Below are 15623 nucleotides of genomic sequence, written 5' to 3' on the forward strand. Positions count from 1 at the left end.
TTCCTACTCATTTCATCAGCTGTGAAATTTTAACTTCCATTTGGAGGACTGCAAGAGGAGGGCAGAAGTGACCTTGATTTAACATCTTCTCCAAAAGATAATGTGGTGTAATGGCTCTATGACTGAATTGCATGGTTGGCATTAGCTGAGAGCCCATATCTTGTTGTGGTATTCAAACCTTTTGACTAGTAGGCGACATTAGTTATGACCCCACAGCAGTGGCGAAACAAGGGCAGAAATGCACCTGAAGGACCCTGTAACTGTTACCAAAACTCAAGCAGATATTTCTCATTTTTGTAATATCTTCACAGGCTCAGAATTGCCTTACAAAGCTGTACAAGCTGGATAAAATGCAGTTCCGGCAGACCATGAGGGACTATGTGAACAGAGATTCCCTCAATAATGTAGTGGATTTCCTTCACGCTTTGCTAGGATTCTGCATGGAGCCGGTCACTGACAGTAAGTACAGCTGGTGTCACAAGCCCCAGTCACATTGTACTTGATGACACCACCATAGGGAATGCTGGCTGCCACTATCAAAAAGTTGCACTGAATTTCTAAAGGCAAAATGTAATTGTAATTACTAGGTTAAATTCTCGGTGGGTGTAAATCAGTGTAACTCTATTAAAGTCACTGGAACTACTCCGAATTACACCAGCTGAGGGTCTGGCCCTATAAATTCTTTTATTTCCAGTACAATTGGAATTAGAGAAGCAGATGTGCTCTCTCTTTTAATGCATCCTACCTGTTTGTTTATGGCTTTGTGAAAGAAAATTTTCTCTCAACTGTGCCTCAGGCACAAGGTTTTCTGCTTGACCAAATGCCAGCTGGAGTGGACTGTGTGTTCTTTGTTTATTCTGAATGGAGATATAATTGAGCATTAAATCTCTCTGCAGAGCCTAAGGTGAGGCAGCAAGTAGCTAAACAGATCATGTAAACAAGAATAGTCGCATTCAGATTTATGTGCATACAGTGTATGTCCATTTTTTTTCAGTTAGGCAAACAATTCTGTTTACCATTATGATGATGGTACATGTACATTGGTCATTGCATACAAAAGTAGCTAATTGTGGGCATTTGGAATATAGGAATTGCCATATCAAAACACACTAGTAGTTTATCTCCTTGTCTATGATCCCAGTCACTTCAGAGAAAGGTGCAAGAAACACCATAGTGGACAACTGTGAAATAACTGGCCCACAGGGCAAGTTTCTTCTTAACATCCATCAGCTACACATTGGCTTATACCGTCAAAGGATAAGCCCTCTCTTGTGAATGTTTTTGCCCTGTCTAAGGAACTGTGGATGTTTTTATTATCCATATAAATGTTTAATCTGTGGTTTGAATTATTCTAAGATCTTAGCCTCCATAATGACAGGTTTCAGAGTAACAGCCGTGTTAGTCTGTATTCGTAAAAAGAAAAAAGAAAAGGAGTACTTGTGGCACCTTAGAGACTAACCAGTTTATTTGAGCATGAGCTTTCGTGAGCTACAGCTCACTTCATCGGATGCATAGCATATCGTGGAAACTGCAGAAGACATTATATACACACAGAGACCATGAAACAAAACTTCCTCCCACCCCACTGTCCTGCTGCTAACAGCTTATCTAAAGTGATCATCAAGGAAGGCCATTTCCAGCACAAATCCAGGTTTTCTCACCCTTCCCTCCCCCCCCCACAGACACACATACAAACTCACTCTCCTGCTGGTAATAGCCCATCCCTCTTTGAAACCTCTCTTTATAATGCGCATGATAATCAAGGTGGGTCATTTCCAGCACTAATCCAGGTTTTCTCACCACCCCCCTCCAAAAACCACACACACAAACTCACTCTCCTGCTGGCAATAGCTCATCTTACAATGTGCACAGCAATAATCCAAGTTTAACCAGAACATCTTGGGGGGGGGGGGGGGTTTGTAGGAAAAAAACAAGGGGAGATAGGCTACCTTGCATAATGACTTAGCCACTCCCAGTCTCTATTCAAGCCCAAATTAATAGTATCCAATTTGCAAATGAATTCCAATTCAGCAGTTTCTCGCTGGAGTCTGGATTTGAAGTTTTTTTGCTTTAAGATAGCGACCCTCATGTCTGTGATTGCGTGACCAGAGAGATTGAAGTGTTCTCCGACTGGTTTATGAATGTTATAATTCTTAACATCTGATTTGTGTCCATTTATTCTTTTACGTAGAGACTGTCCAGTTTGACCAATGTACATGGCAGAGGGGCATTGCTGGCACATGATGGCATATATCACATTGGTGGATGTGCAGGTGAACGAGCCTCTGATAGTGTGGCTGATGTTGTTAGGCCCTGTGATGGTGTTCCCTGAATAGATATGTGGGCACAGTTGGCAACGGGCTACAAACCCCCCCCCCAAGACGTTCTGGTTAAACTTGGATTATTGCTGTGCACATTGTAAGATGAGCTATTGCCAGCAGGAGAGTGAGTTTGTGTGTGTGGTTTTTGGAGGGGGGTGTGTGTGTGGGGGGGGGGGTGAGAAAACCTGGATTAGTGCTGGAAATGACCCACCTTGATTATCATGCGCATTATAAAGAGAGGTTTCAAAGAGGGATGGGCTATTACCAGCAGGAGAGTGAGTTTGTATGTGTGTCTGTGTGTGGGGGGGGGGAAGGGTGAGAAAACCTGGATTTGTGCTGGAAATGGCCTTCCTTGATGATCACTTTAGATAAGCTGTTAGCAGCAGGACAGTGGGGTGGGAGGAAGTTTTGTTTCATGGTCTCTGTGTGTATATAATGTCTTCTGCAGTTTCCACGATATGCTATGCATCCGATGAAGTGAGCTGTAGCTCACGAAAGCTCATGCTCAAATAAACTGGTTAGTCTCTAAGGTGCCACAAGTACTCCTTTTCTTTTTTCTTTTTAGCCTCCATAGTATCTTGTGAGAGCAGAGTTTCGTTGGTTGAAAAGAATTTCCTTTCATCAGTTTTAAATTACTTTTAAATTTAGTTGAGTGCCCCCTTGTTCTATGTTATCTGAGTGGGGAAAAAGGAATGCCTGAATTGCCTTTCCGATTCCATTTGTTATTTTGAATCCCTCTGTTTTAGAGAGGAGATAAAGGGAGAGGATAAACAGTTTTGATCATTTCAATCTCTCTTCAAATGGCAGATTTTTCTATCCCTCTTCTTATTCGTGCCACTTATATCTGCTGTATTGTTTATGAGGTTGGGTCACAAAAATTGAACATATGATTCTGTGTGAATTACATCTTTTAATACATTTAAAAAGTAATTATGTATTTAATCTGTAATTTGTTAACATCTCAGCCGAGCCGAATGGTTTATTGTGCTTGCATTTTGCAGACAAGGCTGGATTTGGAAATAACTTCACCACAGTGGACAACAAGTCTACAGCCCAAAGTGTGGAAGGTATTATTGTCAGCGCCATGTTCAAGTCACTGATCACTCGCTGTGCTTCTACTACGCATGAACTGCATAGCTCTGAAAACCTGGTGAGGATTTAGGTGCAGGTTTTACAAGTTGAATTTCCTCTCTCCCCCGTAAAGCAGCTGGGCTTGAAAATCAGGTCTCAATTCAATGAGACTTTATTGGCATGGCTAGCTACAGAAGTTTAAGAAAAAGTCATATCCTTCAGATGTTCGTCGGGGCAAATCTGACCCAGACAGCATAGGGTTATACACTGTGTTTGGTCTTTGATCCCCTGTGTTTTCAAATGGGGACTCCATTTGTTTAATTGTGAATTTGATATTAATGAAAGGGAAAAACGAATAGCACTAAACTGGAGCCAGGAATAATGGGCTAGATCCCCAGCTGGGATAAATCAGAGTAGTTCCATTGCCTTCAATGGAGATATGCTGGTTTACATGAGCTGGATGTGACCCAGTTCTGGTAGGTGCTGTGCAAGCTTCCCAAGTACAGTCCTACTAAGGTAACTCAGTCCTGACCTGCAGTACCTCTGTATTTCTCTCTTGGAACTCTCTTAGCAAAGGCTGCCAATCGTACCAAACTAATATGTAGCTTTGGGAAGAGGGCAGACATCTGCTAGGGGTTCAGTTAGGACCAACAGGTATACTTTTGCTTGAGAAGATATATGCCTTTCCAGAGGAGAAGAGGTAGGTGGTTGAGACCCCGGTTCAGCCAGGTACATAAGCACATGCCTAACTTCAAACATGTGAGTAGGCTGCATAGTGCCCACTACACACTCTGTAAAGATGGTGGGCTGATGTGAGAGGGCTATGTCTGGGATTTTCCTACTGTGGGACTACGTGTGTGCTTAAAGATGGGCATGTGCGTAAGTATCTTGTGGAATCGGTACCTCAGCCAGGGCACCAGCTAGTCCATCAACTGATCTGGTGTTTGTAGAGAACTGGCCACATTGTTCCACAGCTGGAATTTTCAGAATAGACTGAGGGCTCTCAAGAAAGCTCCTGAAACAGAAGTCGGGTCCTTTGGAAAGTTCTCTCCTGCAGAGATAGGGGTGCCCTTTCCACACCAACTCCTCCCAGGGGCTACAGTTATGCACGCAAATGTAATAAGGTAAAAAAAAAAAAAATCTAATTGTGGGAGTTAGATTGGTGAATGTATGAGTCATTCCTCTCTGTTGTCATGATGTAATCCATTCAAATAATTAAGAAAAAATCTGAGATGCTGCTTTTTTCACTAGGATTTTTCCTGCCTTTTAACATTTTGGATTAGATGAATGGGTAAAAGAGGCTTAAAACCACCTTCACAGCTCCCAGATCCTCTGGTCCACAAACCCTGGCATAATCTAAAACTGCCTTTTTCCAGTACAGAATATGCCCCATAACAATAATGACATGCTTATGATAGTTAACAGATTGATGTGAAGGTCAGCTGCAACCTTGCCTTAGTTAAATTATTTCTTTACAGCCCCCTGCTCCACCTTTAATAATGATGATGATTTAAAAACTAGTCATGTACACCATCAAGCAGATCAGTAACTCATAGATTACATTATCAAAAGAGTTTGCCCCAGATGGTTACAGAGTCTCTTAGCTGGCTCCTGGATTGACTTTCCTCTTACAAAGAGAAACATTTGACCCTAATGAAAAAACATAAACCTGTAAGTAAAGAACAGTTCAGACAACAGCTGGCAAAATTATTGAGGTATGCAATTCTTCATGATCTAGTGCATCACCCTAGCTGCATACAAAAGGAATATTTGTTTCCCTCCCTGCTTGTATGCAAACTGAGTAACACAGCTCTCTCTGTCCCTCTCTCTCTCTCCTTTTGTTATTCAGGGATTGTACTGTGACATCCGACAATTGGTCCAATTTATCAAGGAGGCTCATGGGAATGTTTTTAGAAGGGTGGCACTGAGCGCCCTTTTGGACAGTGCTGAAAAGTTAATTCCGGGGAAGAAAACGGACGAAACAACGGAGCAGGATCTGAAACCTCCGGGGAGCAAAAAGTTTGTGTCTGGGAGAGATTTGTGTCTGAATGATTTATATACTGTTGTATAACTTATTATGCTGAACACTGTAGTAAGAGGGCCTGAAACATAAGGCCTTATACCAGAGGCCTGGGCTAAAGTAATGGTCAAAACTTGCTAATATAAAGCAGAGTTAAGTTATGAGCAGGAGGCAGGCCCTGCTCACAGAATTTGGCAAGCATAAGGTTGATACTGTAAAACCACATATTCCTAAGAGGTGCTCGGCACAAAACACTCACGGAAGCACATTCCAGAAAGGAGGTACCAGAACACCTCAATAAACAAGGTACGGGTACAAGGCAATGGCTGGCACCCAGTATGTCAGAGGGTGGCACCCTGATAAGTCAAGAATGATACGTAACTTGTTTGTTTTGGTGTATAAAGATGTATCTCAGAGGCAATATCTTTGTCTGGCCTCAAGGATAGTGGAAAGTCCCACCACTAACTGAGCCGGTCCATTGTCACGAGCATACACATGTTAGTGTACCTGTAGCCATTGAGCTGGGGCATTAGCACCCGTGCTTCGTCGGCAATAAACCTGACCAAGCGCCTTCATACCTAAATGAATTTTGTGGTTATTGGGTGGTTCACTCGAGATCTGCTGTGCCAGCTGTTGCACAGAGCTGGGACAGCACACAGGGAGAACACGCACAGGCAGCCAAACATCTGACGACAGACACAAATGTAGGAAAGTACAAGGGGTTGCTTGTTTTCATCTTGTTAACACATGTCCGCTCCTGATGTACAGGACTTGAGTGTGGCAGTGACAGAAGCCACACTTAAATTTTAATAAAGTGAGGCAGCTGTGGAAGTAGCCATGAAAAATGTGGATCCTAACGGAAATAACTGGTACAAAGGAAGTAAGATAGCAAAGCAGTGGAAATTCACAGGGAAGGAGAAAGAAAGAGGAGGGATGGAGGTTGTGTGTGAAGGGATGATTGCAACCCCCACCCCCTAACATCATGTGGACATGGCTTAGTATTAGCATCAGTACCTTGAGGTGCGGAGAGCTGTTGGTCTGAATGCCTATACTCAGGTGTGGGGAGCATGATACAAAAGAAACCTAGGTTGCTTTATTAATTCGACATGCTGTCTTGGGATGTGGGATGTGTTGCGTTCAAGTGTGAGACAAAAGAAGAAGTATGGATCAAAAAGGGAGCTTCAAATGGAACTAAATGAATTCGTCTCGTGTAAACTGGCAGCATCAGATTTGCTGCATGATTTTCTTGGCCTCGGAGACACGCAGACCACACTGGCCAAGATTCCAAAAGTATGCGGTCAATACTTTCTGATAATCTGCCTTCTTTAAGGCACCTCAGACTGAGCGCTCACAAAATGAGGCTCCAACGTTGCTAGTTTTGAAAATCTTGGGTAGAGCCCTGTGCGTGACTAGCGTAGAGCCCTGCAGCAGAACTGGAATCCTGCAGGTTCCGCAGAACCCACTGCCATAGTAGCGGGAGTGGGATTTTAAGAAAGTCCCATGCAAGACTCTAATCTTGGCCTTAGGTCCCTGTCCCAATACATTTTTTATATGTGCATAGGCAGGCCAGTTGCTGTAATGGGGGCACACATTTAAATTTGTTTTTCAGAAGTGCTGGATTCAGTGATCAGGGAACAATGTTAATTATATGAGAAGCAAGATATGCCATCTGTTAACGTTATTTGACTGTCTGTATTGTCTGCATAGATCTGAGGTGGGAAGTGTTGTTATTGATAAAGGCCAGGCATCATCTGCCCCTGATGAATGTCGTAGTTACATCTCCAGCCGTCCTCAGCAGACCCCAGAGCAGTAAGTAAATATTTCGTAGTTTGAATGTGTTGTACCAGAGAATTTCCCACTGTGGTAGTAGCAATCAGCTGTTCAGTTAGGGTTCTTCTCTGTGGGTGATACAAGAAATGTACTGAGTGTTTGTTTAGCTGCTGCTGAACTTACAGGTTATGTCCAACAAATGCCCACCTTCCGTACCACCATGTATCAGAGGAAGATACATTAAAGCTGGCATCACAGGCCAACGCAAAATGGAACAGCACAAAATGAAATTGCAACAAAATTTGCCAATGCATTTCTAACAATGACTGAGCAATAAATAGAACGTTTATTCTCATCATCAGAGCAATTCCCTGTTTGTGCGTCCATGCTCCAAACGTGATGCCAGGTAGGTCTCAACATTCTACGCTGTTGCTCCTGCAGGAAATCTAAAAATGACACTGGTGGGATAACTACATGCCCCTTAATTCATCCAGTGGTTGGTTCATTTCTCACCCTTGGGTTGTTGCGCTTGCCTTATCAGCAGAGCTGCGCTACCGGCTTTCTGATTATTATTTTTGTATTTGTATTGGGGCAATGCCTAGCGGCCCCAGCTATAGACTGGAGACCCATCGTGCTAGGTGCTGTATGCATACGTAATGGAAAGATGATCTCTGCCTAAGGAACTTACAGTCTAACAATAAGTGACAATTCTCAAGAAAACCCTCCAGCTTTAGCATCTTCCTCTTCTTTGTTTTTCCCTTTTTTGAGTCAGACTGATTTTATTATTTTTCCCCCCAAAATGAATTGAATCATAGAAATATTCATAGAATCTTAGAAATAGAGGGCTGGAAGGGACCCCTACAGGTCATCAAGTCCATCCCCCTGCCAAGTAACCTAGGCCATCCCTGACAGGTGTTTGTCTAACCTGTTCTTTAAAACCTCCAACGATAGGCATGCCACAACCTCCCCTTGGAAGCCTGTGTCACTATTTAGCTATCCTTACAGTTAGAAAGTTTTTCCTTATAGCTAACCTAAATCTCCCTTGCTACAGATCTTGTCTAACCTGCAATGGACATGGAGATCAGTTGATCACAGTTCTCTTTATAACAGCCCTTAACATATTTGAAGACTCTTGTTATTAATTCTGTAATTAAATTATCTTTAGTTATTTACTGCTGCCTCTTGCATTATCTGTCATATTTTTTCAGTTTTCTTCTCTTGGTGGAAACTTCCTTGGCTTTTTTGGTCACCAGTAGTGGAGATGTGTGAAGATGGGTGTCTTTAGAGAAGATAGCGGTAGTTCCCTGTGTCAGTTCTTCTTTGAAGACCTAACAGATCTTCCGAATTCAGAGGAAGCTGTTCATATCCTGTGGTGGGACAGTAGGCCCCAGCTGGGGTATTTCTCTCTCTCTCTCTCTCTCTCTCTCAATCTTTCCTCCTCATCCTGATCTACTTGAATCTGCAGAGAATAATCTCTTTTACCATGGAAATGATTGTGTAATCACAAATGCAACGTTATGACTTGATTGCAAGATCAAGTGGGAGAAGATGGATTGTGAAGGAGCCAAGCCCTGCTTTAAGGGGAAATAACATTTTCTAATTAGCAAGCATGGTCAGAGTAGTTAAGCAAAACAAATGAGTGGTGAATTGATTTATGTTTTAGTCTGATTTATTTGGAGGTTTTGCCCAGTCCGAAGATCCGTACGTGGTGAGCAAAATTAGGGCTCTTGAAAATCTCACATTGATAGACCAGTGTCCCAACTGATCAAATCTTTGTTCAGTTTTTGTTTTGTTCTTTACTCTTAGAAACCTGTAATACAAGACTAATATGTGGCTCAGAGAGGTTTTCTTTAGACATTGCTTTCCCATTCATGGTTAAATCATCATGTCCTAGGAGAGTGATAACCCACACATTCAAATGATGTGCCGATAGTGAAATAAAGACTGTTCCTAACATTCAAAATGGTAGGCTGGGAAAGGTTAAAAACTGTGAGCCAAGAGACACCACAGATGGTGCAAGGCTGTGCAAACAACGTTGCCCTGCACCAGGATGCAGTGCTGTACTCTGGGGGTGGATTTACCCCAGGGCTTATGTCAGGTGCAGCGTAGCTTTAGTCCATAGAAGCTCTGCCAGTAGATGCATTGAATCGACTTACCCTGATAAACTTAGCCTGGGAAAGGATGTGGCTAACACTGCCCAGTTTTTGATACATTCTGGGCTCAAATGCGTCTTCTTACAGATAGGTTTTTTGTCATCTTATGCCACGGCAGCTTTCCCACTGCTGGGGCCCAGTGGCCTGATTTATGCTGGTGGGCAAGAACAAAAGGAGATAACTCTCCTACATCCATAGGGTCTTTAATATCAGCTAGAATACAGGGTTCAGCGATAGATGAGTGCTTTAGTATTGTAAGCTGAGGTGAGTTAAGAGCCGTATACTGAATCTGAACCCATCTGAGTTTAAGAGAAGCTAGGATCTAGATTTTGGAACAAGGATTAGGCCTTGGGCCCATTTTTAAACACGCACTGCCGTTCTGACTCGATCAGAGGTGAAAAAGGAAGCTTGTGTATATTTTATGCAATAGATTTGCAACTATTGCTGTACGTGCTGAGGTCACTATTTCAATATTACTCATGCTCTAAAACAATGGAAAGATACCCACAGCAATACAGAAGGTCACCCTTAGAAACATTTCAGTTGCCTTAAGGCTTGCCTACACAGGGACAGCCAGGAAAATTAATCCAAATTAACTAAAAGTGTGAATTTGAAGTGGATTAGTAAAATTGCATTTGTCAAGGTTCCTTCCCCACTCTGAACTCTATGGGGACCTGCATGAAAACCTCCTAAGCTTACTTTTACCAGCTTAGGTTAAAACTTCCCCAAGGTACAAACTATTTTACCCTTTGCCCTTGGACTTCCACTGCCACTATCAAACATTTATCTGGGTTTATTTTTATTAGGAAAGCGTTGTTTGGAAACGTCTTTCCCCCCAAAATCCTCCCAACCCTTGCACCCCACTTGCTGGGGAAGGTTTGGTAAAAATCCTCACCAATTTGCATAGGTGACCACAGACCCAAACCCTTGGATCTTAGGGCAATGAAAAAAACATTCGGTTCTTGAAAAGAAACATTTTAATAGAAGAAACAGTAGAAAGAATCACCTCTGTAAAATCAGGATGGTAAATACCTTACAGGGTAATTAGATTCAAAACATAGAGAATCCCTTTAGGCAAAACCGTAAGTTACAAAAAAGACACACAGACAGGAATATTCATTCTATTCAGCACAGCTATTTTCTCAGCCATTTAAAGAAATCATAATCTAACACATACCTAGCTAGATTACTTACTAAGTTCTAAAACTCCATTCCTGTTCTGTCCCGGCAAAAGCATCACACAGACAGACACAGACCCTTCGTTTTTGTCCCTCCTCCCAGCTTTTGAAAGTATCTTGTCTCCTCATTGGTCATCTTGGTCAGGTGCCAGCGAGGTTACCTTTAGCTTCTTAACCCTTTACAGGTGAAAGGATTTTTCCTCTGGCCAGGAGGGATTTTAAAGGTGTTTACCCTTCCCTTTATATTTATGACAGTATTAAATCCCTGTGTGGATGCTGCTGCTCAGAATTAAAATGACTTTAATTTGGTTTAGCTAAATTCACTTTGGCAGTGATTCGGATTAACTTTCCTGGAAGTTCCAGTGTAGACAAGCCCTTAGAAAGCTATATAATTTTTCTTCAGTATTTGCAATATTCCCTATATCAAATCTAGGGAAGTGTAGGGAATACTGCAAATAATAAGGGAACAATCTAGTTATTTTAAGTCAAAATTAGACCGTGTTTAAGGGTGATTATTGTATTGTGCTGCTCTGTTAAATATTCCAGGGTCATCCTTTAGTCCAGAAGTTATTCAAACTTTCTGTAGCAAAAGAAGATTTGTTGAAATTAAAGGCTAAACCCTAAACTTATGAAAAAGAGGTTGGCTTTGAGATCCGAATGTTGTAGTTAGTTCTTTTGCCCAGCCTTTGTATGTCTCTCGAATCTGTATTCTCCTGGAGTGGAGATAGATTTGCCAATTAAAATCCAGAATACAGAAAAGAGGAAAGTCCAGAAAGGGTTGTTTATGAATATGAAACTTTCTGAAACTTTCCTCTGATGGTGCGATTGTAAAGAGAACAGAAAATTTGAATCTCCTGAGAAAAATTAGGATTAGTCATTCTGCTCACAGTCCTGCCACAGAACTTTGGGGTCTCAGATATGCAGCAGAATATGGTGTCACTATTCTAAAAGATTGCTAAGAATTGTGATTTCATATAGTTACACACAGTATTGAAATGATATTTTGATATACAAACACTTTGTAAGGGACACAGTCTTGAAAAGCATTGGTCCTGTACATTAGTGGTCACTTTGACCAAATAGAGGATGATTCTTTAGCACAGCGGTTCTCAAACTTTAGCAACCCAAAGACCTGCATTATGATTTAAAATTTTTCGCTGACCGCTAAACCCCCTGCTCAGCCCCAGGCCGCGTCTCCATTCCACCCCTTCCCCCAGGGTCCCACCCCCACTCCATCCCTGCCCCTCCTCTTCCCCGCCTCTTTCCGCCCCTCCCCTGAGTGCACCCCATCCCAGCTCATCCCCCTCCCTCCCAATACCTCCTGCATGCTGCTGAACAGCTGTTCCATGGCATGCAGTAGGCACTGAGAGGGAGGGGGAGGAGTTGATCAGCGGAGCCAGTGGCCCCAGGCATGACTTGCGGACCCCCTGGAGTACCAGGTCCGCAGACGCAAGTTTGAGAAACGCTGCTTTAGCATAATGACAAAAAACAGAATGACTTTTTAGACTGTAAACTCTCCAGGGTAAAATGTGTCTTCATCGTGCAATACTGAGAACACTGTCTAGCTTAACAAATTACATCAAGAAGAATAAGTTTAAATTTTTAGATAACATATGACAAGGAACAAAGAGAGGTTAGAAGAGGGGAAACTTGTTCAAATGTACTTAGCAGCATACAAACCACAGCGAGGTATTTTTAACTCTGTGTTGTTCTCTCGCAGCGATGAGCAAATGCAAGGGGCAGTTCTGGGACGCAAAGACTTCTGGCGAAAGATGTTCAAGTCGCAGAGTGCAGCAAGTGATACCAGCAGCCAGTCAGAGCAGGACACATCGGAGTGCACCACTGCTCTCTCTGGAACGACCACCGACAGGCGCTCCCGCTCCCGCTCCCGACGGATCTCGCTCCGAAAGAAACTCAAACTCCCCATAGGTAAATGTATGTCCCTTTATATTATATCTACGTACTGCATGTGCAGATAGAATAGATCTGTTCTGTGCGTGTGTTAGATACTGTATAGCAAAGACACATAGTGTCTGAGTGCCTTACAATTTTTAATATATTTATTCTCACAGCACCCCTTGTGAGGTAGAGAAGTGCTGTTTTCTCCATTTTACAGATGGGGAAGTGAGACAGAGAGAGACTAAGTGACTTGCCCAAGGTCACACAGAAAGTCTATGGCAGAGCAGGGAGTTTAACCCAGGGTTCCCAAGTCCTAGGCTGGAGCCGTCATCACTGGACCATCCTTTCTTTCTCTCTAAGAGAAGCTTTCCAAGCAGACTTCAATAAGAAAGGAAGAATAAATGTAATTTATCCTTTCTCACTGACCCGTGTTGATTTTCAACTTTTACAGTCCTAAAACTCAGCCTCTCATGTTATGAATTCAACTATGATCTTTGATGCATGTAGCATGAACACGCCTCGTCGTTCACCCTTTTCTCATGTCACGGTATGACTGTTTCAGCGCTATAGAGAAATATGCCTGTATTGCTGATGTATTCAGCTTGGAACAATTGCAGAATTGTCCTGACTGGCTTTATCTGCATCAGGGAACTGGCTGAAACGCTCTTCCCTCTCTGGGCTGGCCGACGGGGTGGAAGACCTCCTGGATATCAGCTCTGTAGACCGTCTGTCTTTCATCAGACAAAGTTCCAAGGTAAATGTGTTTTTTCAGATTAGTAGGGAGGATAAAGGGATAGGGTCTGGCTACTTCGTAGATCATTTCTAGGTCCCAGAGAAAATACTATGATTAGCATGGATATTGCAGCTGATGGGATCCAGGGACAAAATCCTCAGAAGGTGGGGCTTTAGGTAGAGAGCCCACAGCGGTGCAACTCCTCACCTGCAAAGGCTAGGAGGAGTCTGTCTTTCCATATTTGGGAGCATATCTACTGCTCAGCATCCATCATATACCTTGGCTGCAGGAGGTCTGCAGGAAGGAGCGGGTGGGGGATGGGGGAAAGAGAAATCCTTCCCCTGGGCCATGGAATTGTGGCACAGCTGCTCCTTGGAAGCTGTTCCAGACAAAAGGCAGGAGTAGTCTCTTTGGTCCTAGCTTTCTCCCACTCCAGCCCTCACAGAAGTGAAAGGCCAGAGAGTCCGTTCAATGGCGGGTCTGTTACCAACGCTCCTCCCTGCCCTGCGTGCTTCCATGCACAAAGAACCAGTGGAGCTGCACTTGCACACCCCTGTGCAGACCTCCCAAATCCTGCTTCTCCCCAAAGTCCAGCATAACCCCACCATGGGGGAGGCAGCAGGATTTGTCCCTTGAGCATAATGTAAGACAGGTCCTCCCTCAAGGAAAGAGGTTGAAAATGGCAGGTGACTTTTTCCCTTCCCTTGAGAGGAGGGCGGAGCAGAGTGGAGATGGTCCATAATTGGACAGAAATTATTCTCCTTCCATATTTTTCTAAGCAGCACGCAGTGCTGTAGTATAGGATACACTAGAAATACACTGAAGAGGAGCTTTGGAAGCAGTCGGTCTTTGGAAAGATCAGGGAACAACTGAAACACACAGTTTTGTGAGGATGCATGTGATTTGAAAGGCTAAGAGGCAGTGATGAGGTAATAGAATAAGGGTGGCAGTAAAATGATGTTATCATAGCAGTGAGGAGGGGGGATGTGTGTCTAAGCAATAACAGAAAAGGAAGAGTGTAATGACTGGTATCTAGCAGCATCTCAAGACTTCCTTCTGGGGAAGTGAAGAAAACTGGGTTAAATATGCTCCATGTTTCATTCTTGTTATAGGCTGGCTAGAGATTTGTCATTGTGCCTTCTTTGGTCTTCCATATGAACAGTGTCACAGGAATGAAGTGTCAGTGTAATTAATATTTCATTTCTCCTGCTAGTTCTTTTCACTCAGAGAGTTATCTGGGTCCTCTGAATATACTTAATGTACTTTACTAGTTGGTCATGCTGCTTTTTCCTTACTTGTATCTGTATGAACCCCTGTGAAGAAGGGGAAGGCTACCTAGCCAAATTACAGAATACTTAATATCCTCAGCTGGTGCATATGGGCACAGTTCCTATTCGGTTGATATAGTAATGTACCACAATACTGCCTGTCCTTAAGTGCTGCATTGCTATGGCAAAGTTGGTAGAGAAATCATAACACATCAGAACATGAGCCTTGTCTCCTCCTCATTTGTTCAGGTGAAATTCACTAGTGCGGTGAAGCTGTCAGAAGGTGGACCAGGAGGTGGCCTGGAGAATGGGCGAGATGAAGAGGAGAATTTCTTCAAGCGTCTTGGTAAATGGCGCATCTGCCGAAGATACCCATCCAAGCTTCATCACACAGAAGAAAAAGATGGTTAGAAATCAGGGTTTTCTTTTTCTTTCTTTCTTTCTTTCTTTTACCCCTTCCCCCCTCCTTACTTTTCCATGGTTTTTGTATCCATTCTGTTCTTCTCCAACTTTTCATTCTTAGTAACCATTTTCTTTCTCTTCCTTCTTTCTTTCATTTTGATTTAAAAAAAAAAACTCTAACAAATGTGTAGAATGTGAAAATTAAAAAAAAAAAGCAAATATGTCCAAATAAATTAAGCTAATGTAACATTTGGACTTTCAAAAACAAAGTCAAATTAAATCAAATCAACACACCTGAAAAATTTATATTTACTTCAAAACAATGATTCAGTCTAAAAGAGGGTGTGTGAATCTTTCATTCCATAATATAAAGATGGATGCTCCATCAGTTCTTTTTTTCCAATTAGTGACCATATGACAGTTTTAGAACAATTCAGCACCGATGAAATGGAAAACCCTGTACAAACCTTGTTTTAATTATCTCTTTTCTTCTGTGTTTGCATGTCTAATGTCTGCATACCATTCGTTAAAGAGATGCTGTCCCTTTTACTCAACAAAAGAAATAATTATAATAATATTTTATCATAATGCAATTTTTTTAAAAGCAGTGATGTTTGTTTGAAAAGTGCCTTTATTAAGGGGGTATTATATTTTCAAGTATTATACAGCCATCCAAACTCAGCTCAGAAACCTGATCCTTGTTACCAAGGAGACAAACCTTGCATCTTGACATTCTATTATTTTTGTTTTAAAAAAAACACAGAGTTTGATCCCCCACCCCATTGCTTCTGCGATTTTTATAGTATAT

At 42.4% G+C, this 15623-nt stretch overlaps 1 protein-coding gene across 12 annotated transcripts in view; it reads left to right on the forward strand.

Moving 5' to 3' along the window:
• The window catches only part of UNC80 (unc-80 homolog, NALCN channel complex subunit), a 197555-nt gene that overhangs the window by 58016 nt on the left and 123916 nt on the right, over positions 1–15623 (forward strand). For 9 of the 12 annotated variants that reach the window (XM_074968072.1, XM_074968080.1, XM_074968073.1 and 6 more), the window contains exons 15-21: positions 312–459; positions 3323–3471; positions 5242–5411; positions 7120–7221; positions 12234–12448; positions 13060–13166; positions 14663–14759. In XM_074968072.1, coding sequence (XP_074824173.1) covers positions 312–459; positions 3323–3471; positions 5242–5411; positions 7120–7221; positions 12234–12448; positions 13060–13166; positions 14663–14759 — 988 coding nt within the window. The remainder of the gene's footprint in view (positions 1–311; positions 460–3322; positions 3472–5241; positions 5412–7119; positions 7222–12233; positions 12449–13059; positions 13167–14662; positions 14760–15623) is intronic. The other 3 variants (XM_074968074.1, XM_074968078.1, XM_074968079.1) reach the window with 1 other exon arrangement.

Source organism: Natator depressus, chromosome 11 (assembly GCF_965152275.1).
Source record: "Natator depressus isolate rNatDep1 chromosome 11, rNatDep2.hap1, whole genome shotgun sequence".
NCBI lineage: Eukaryota > Metazoa > Chordata > Testudines > Cheloniidae > Natator > Natator depressus.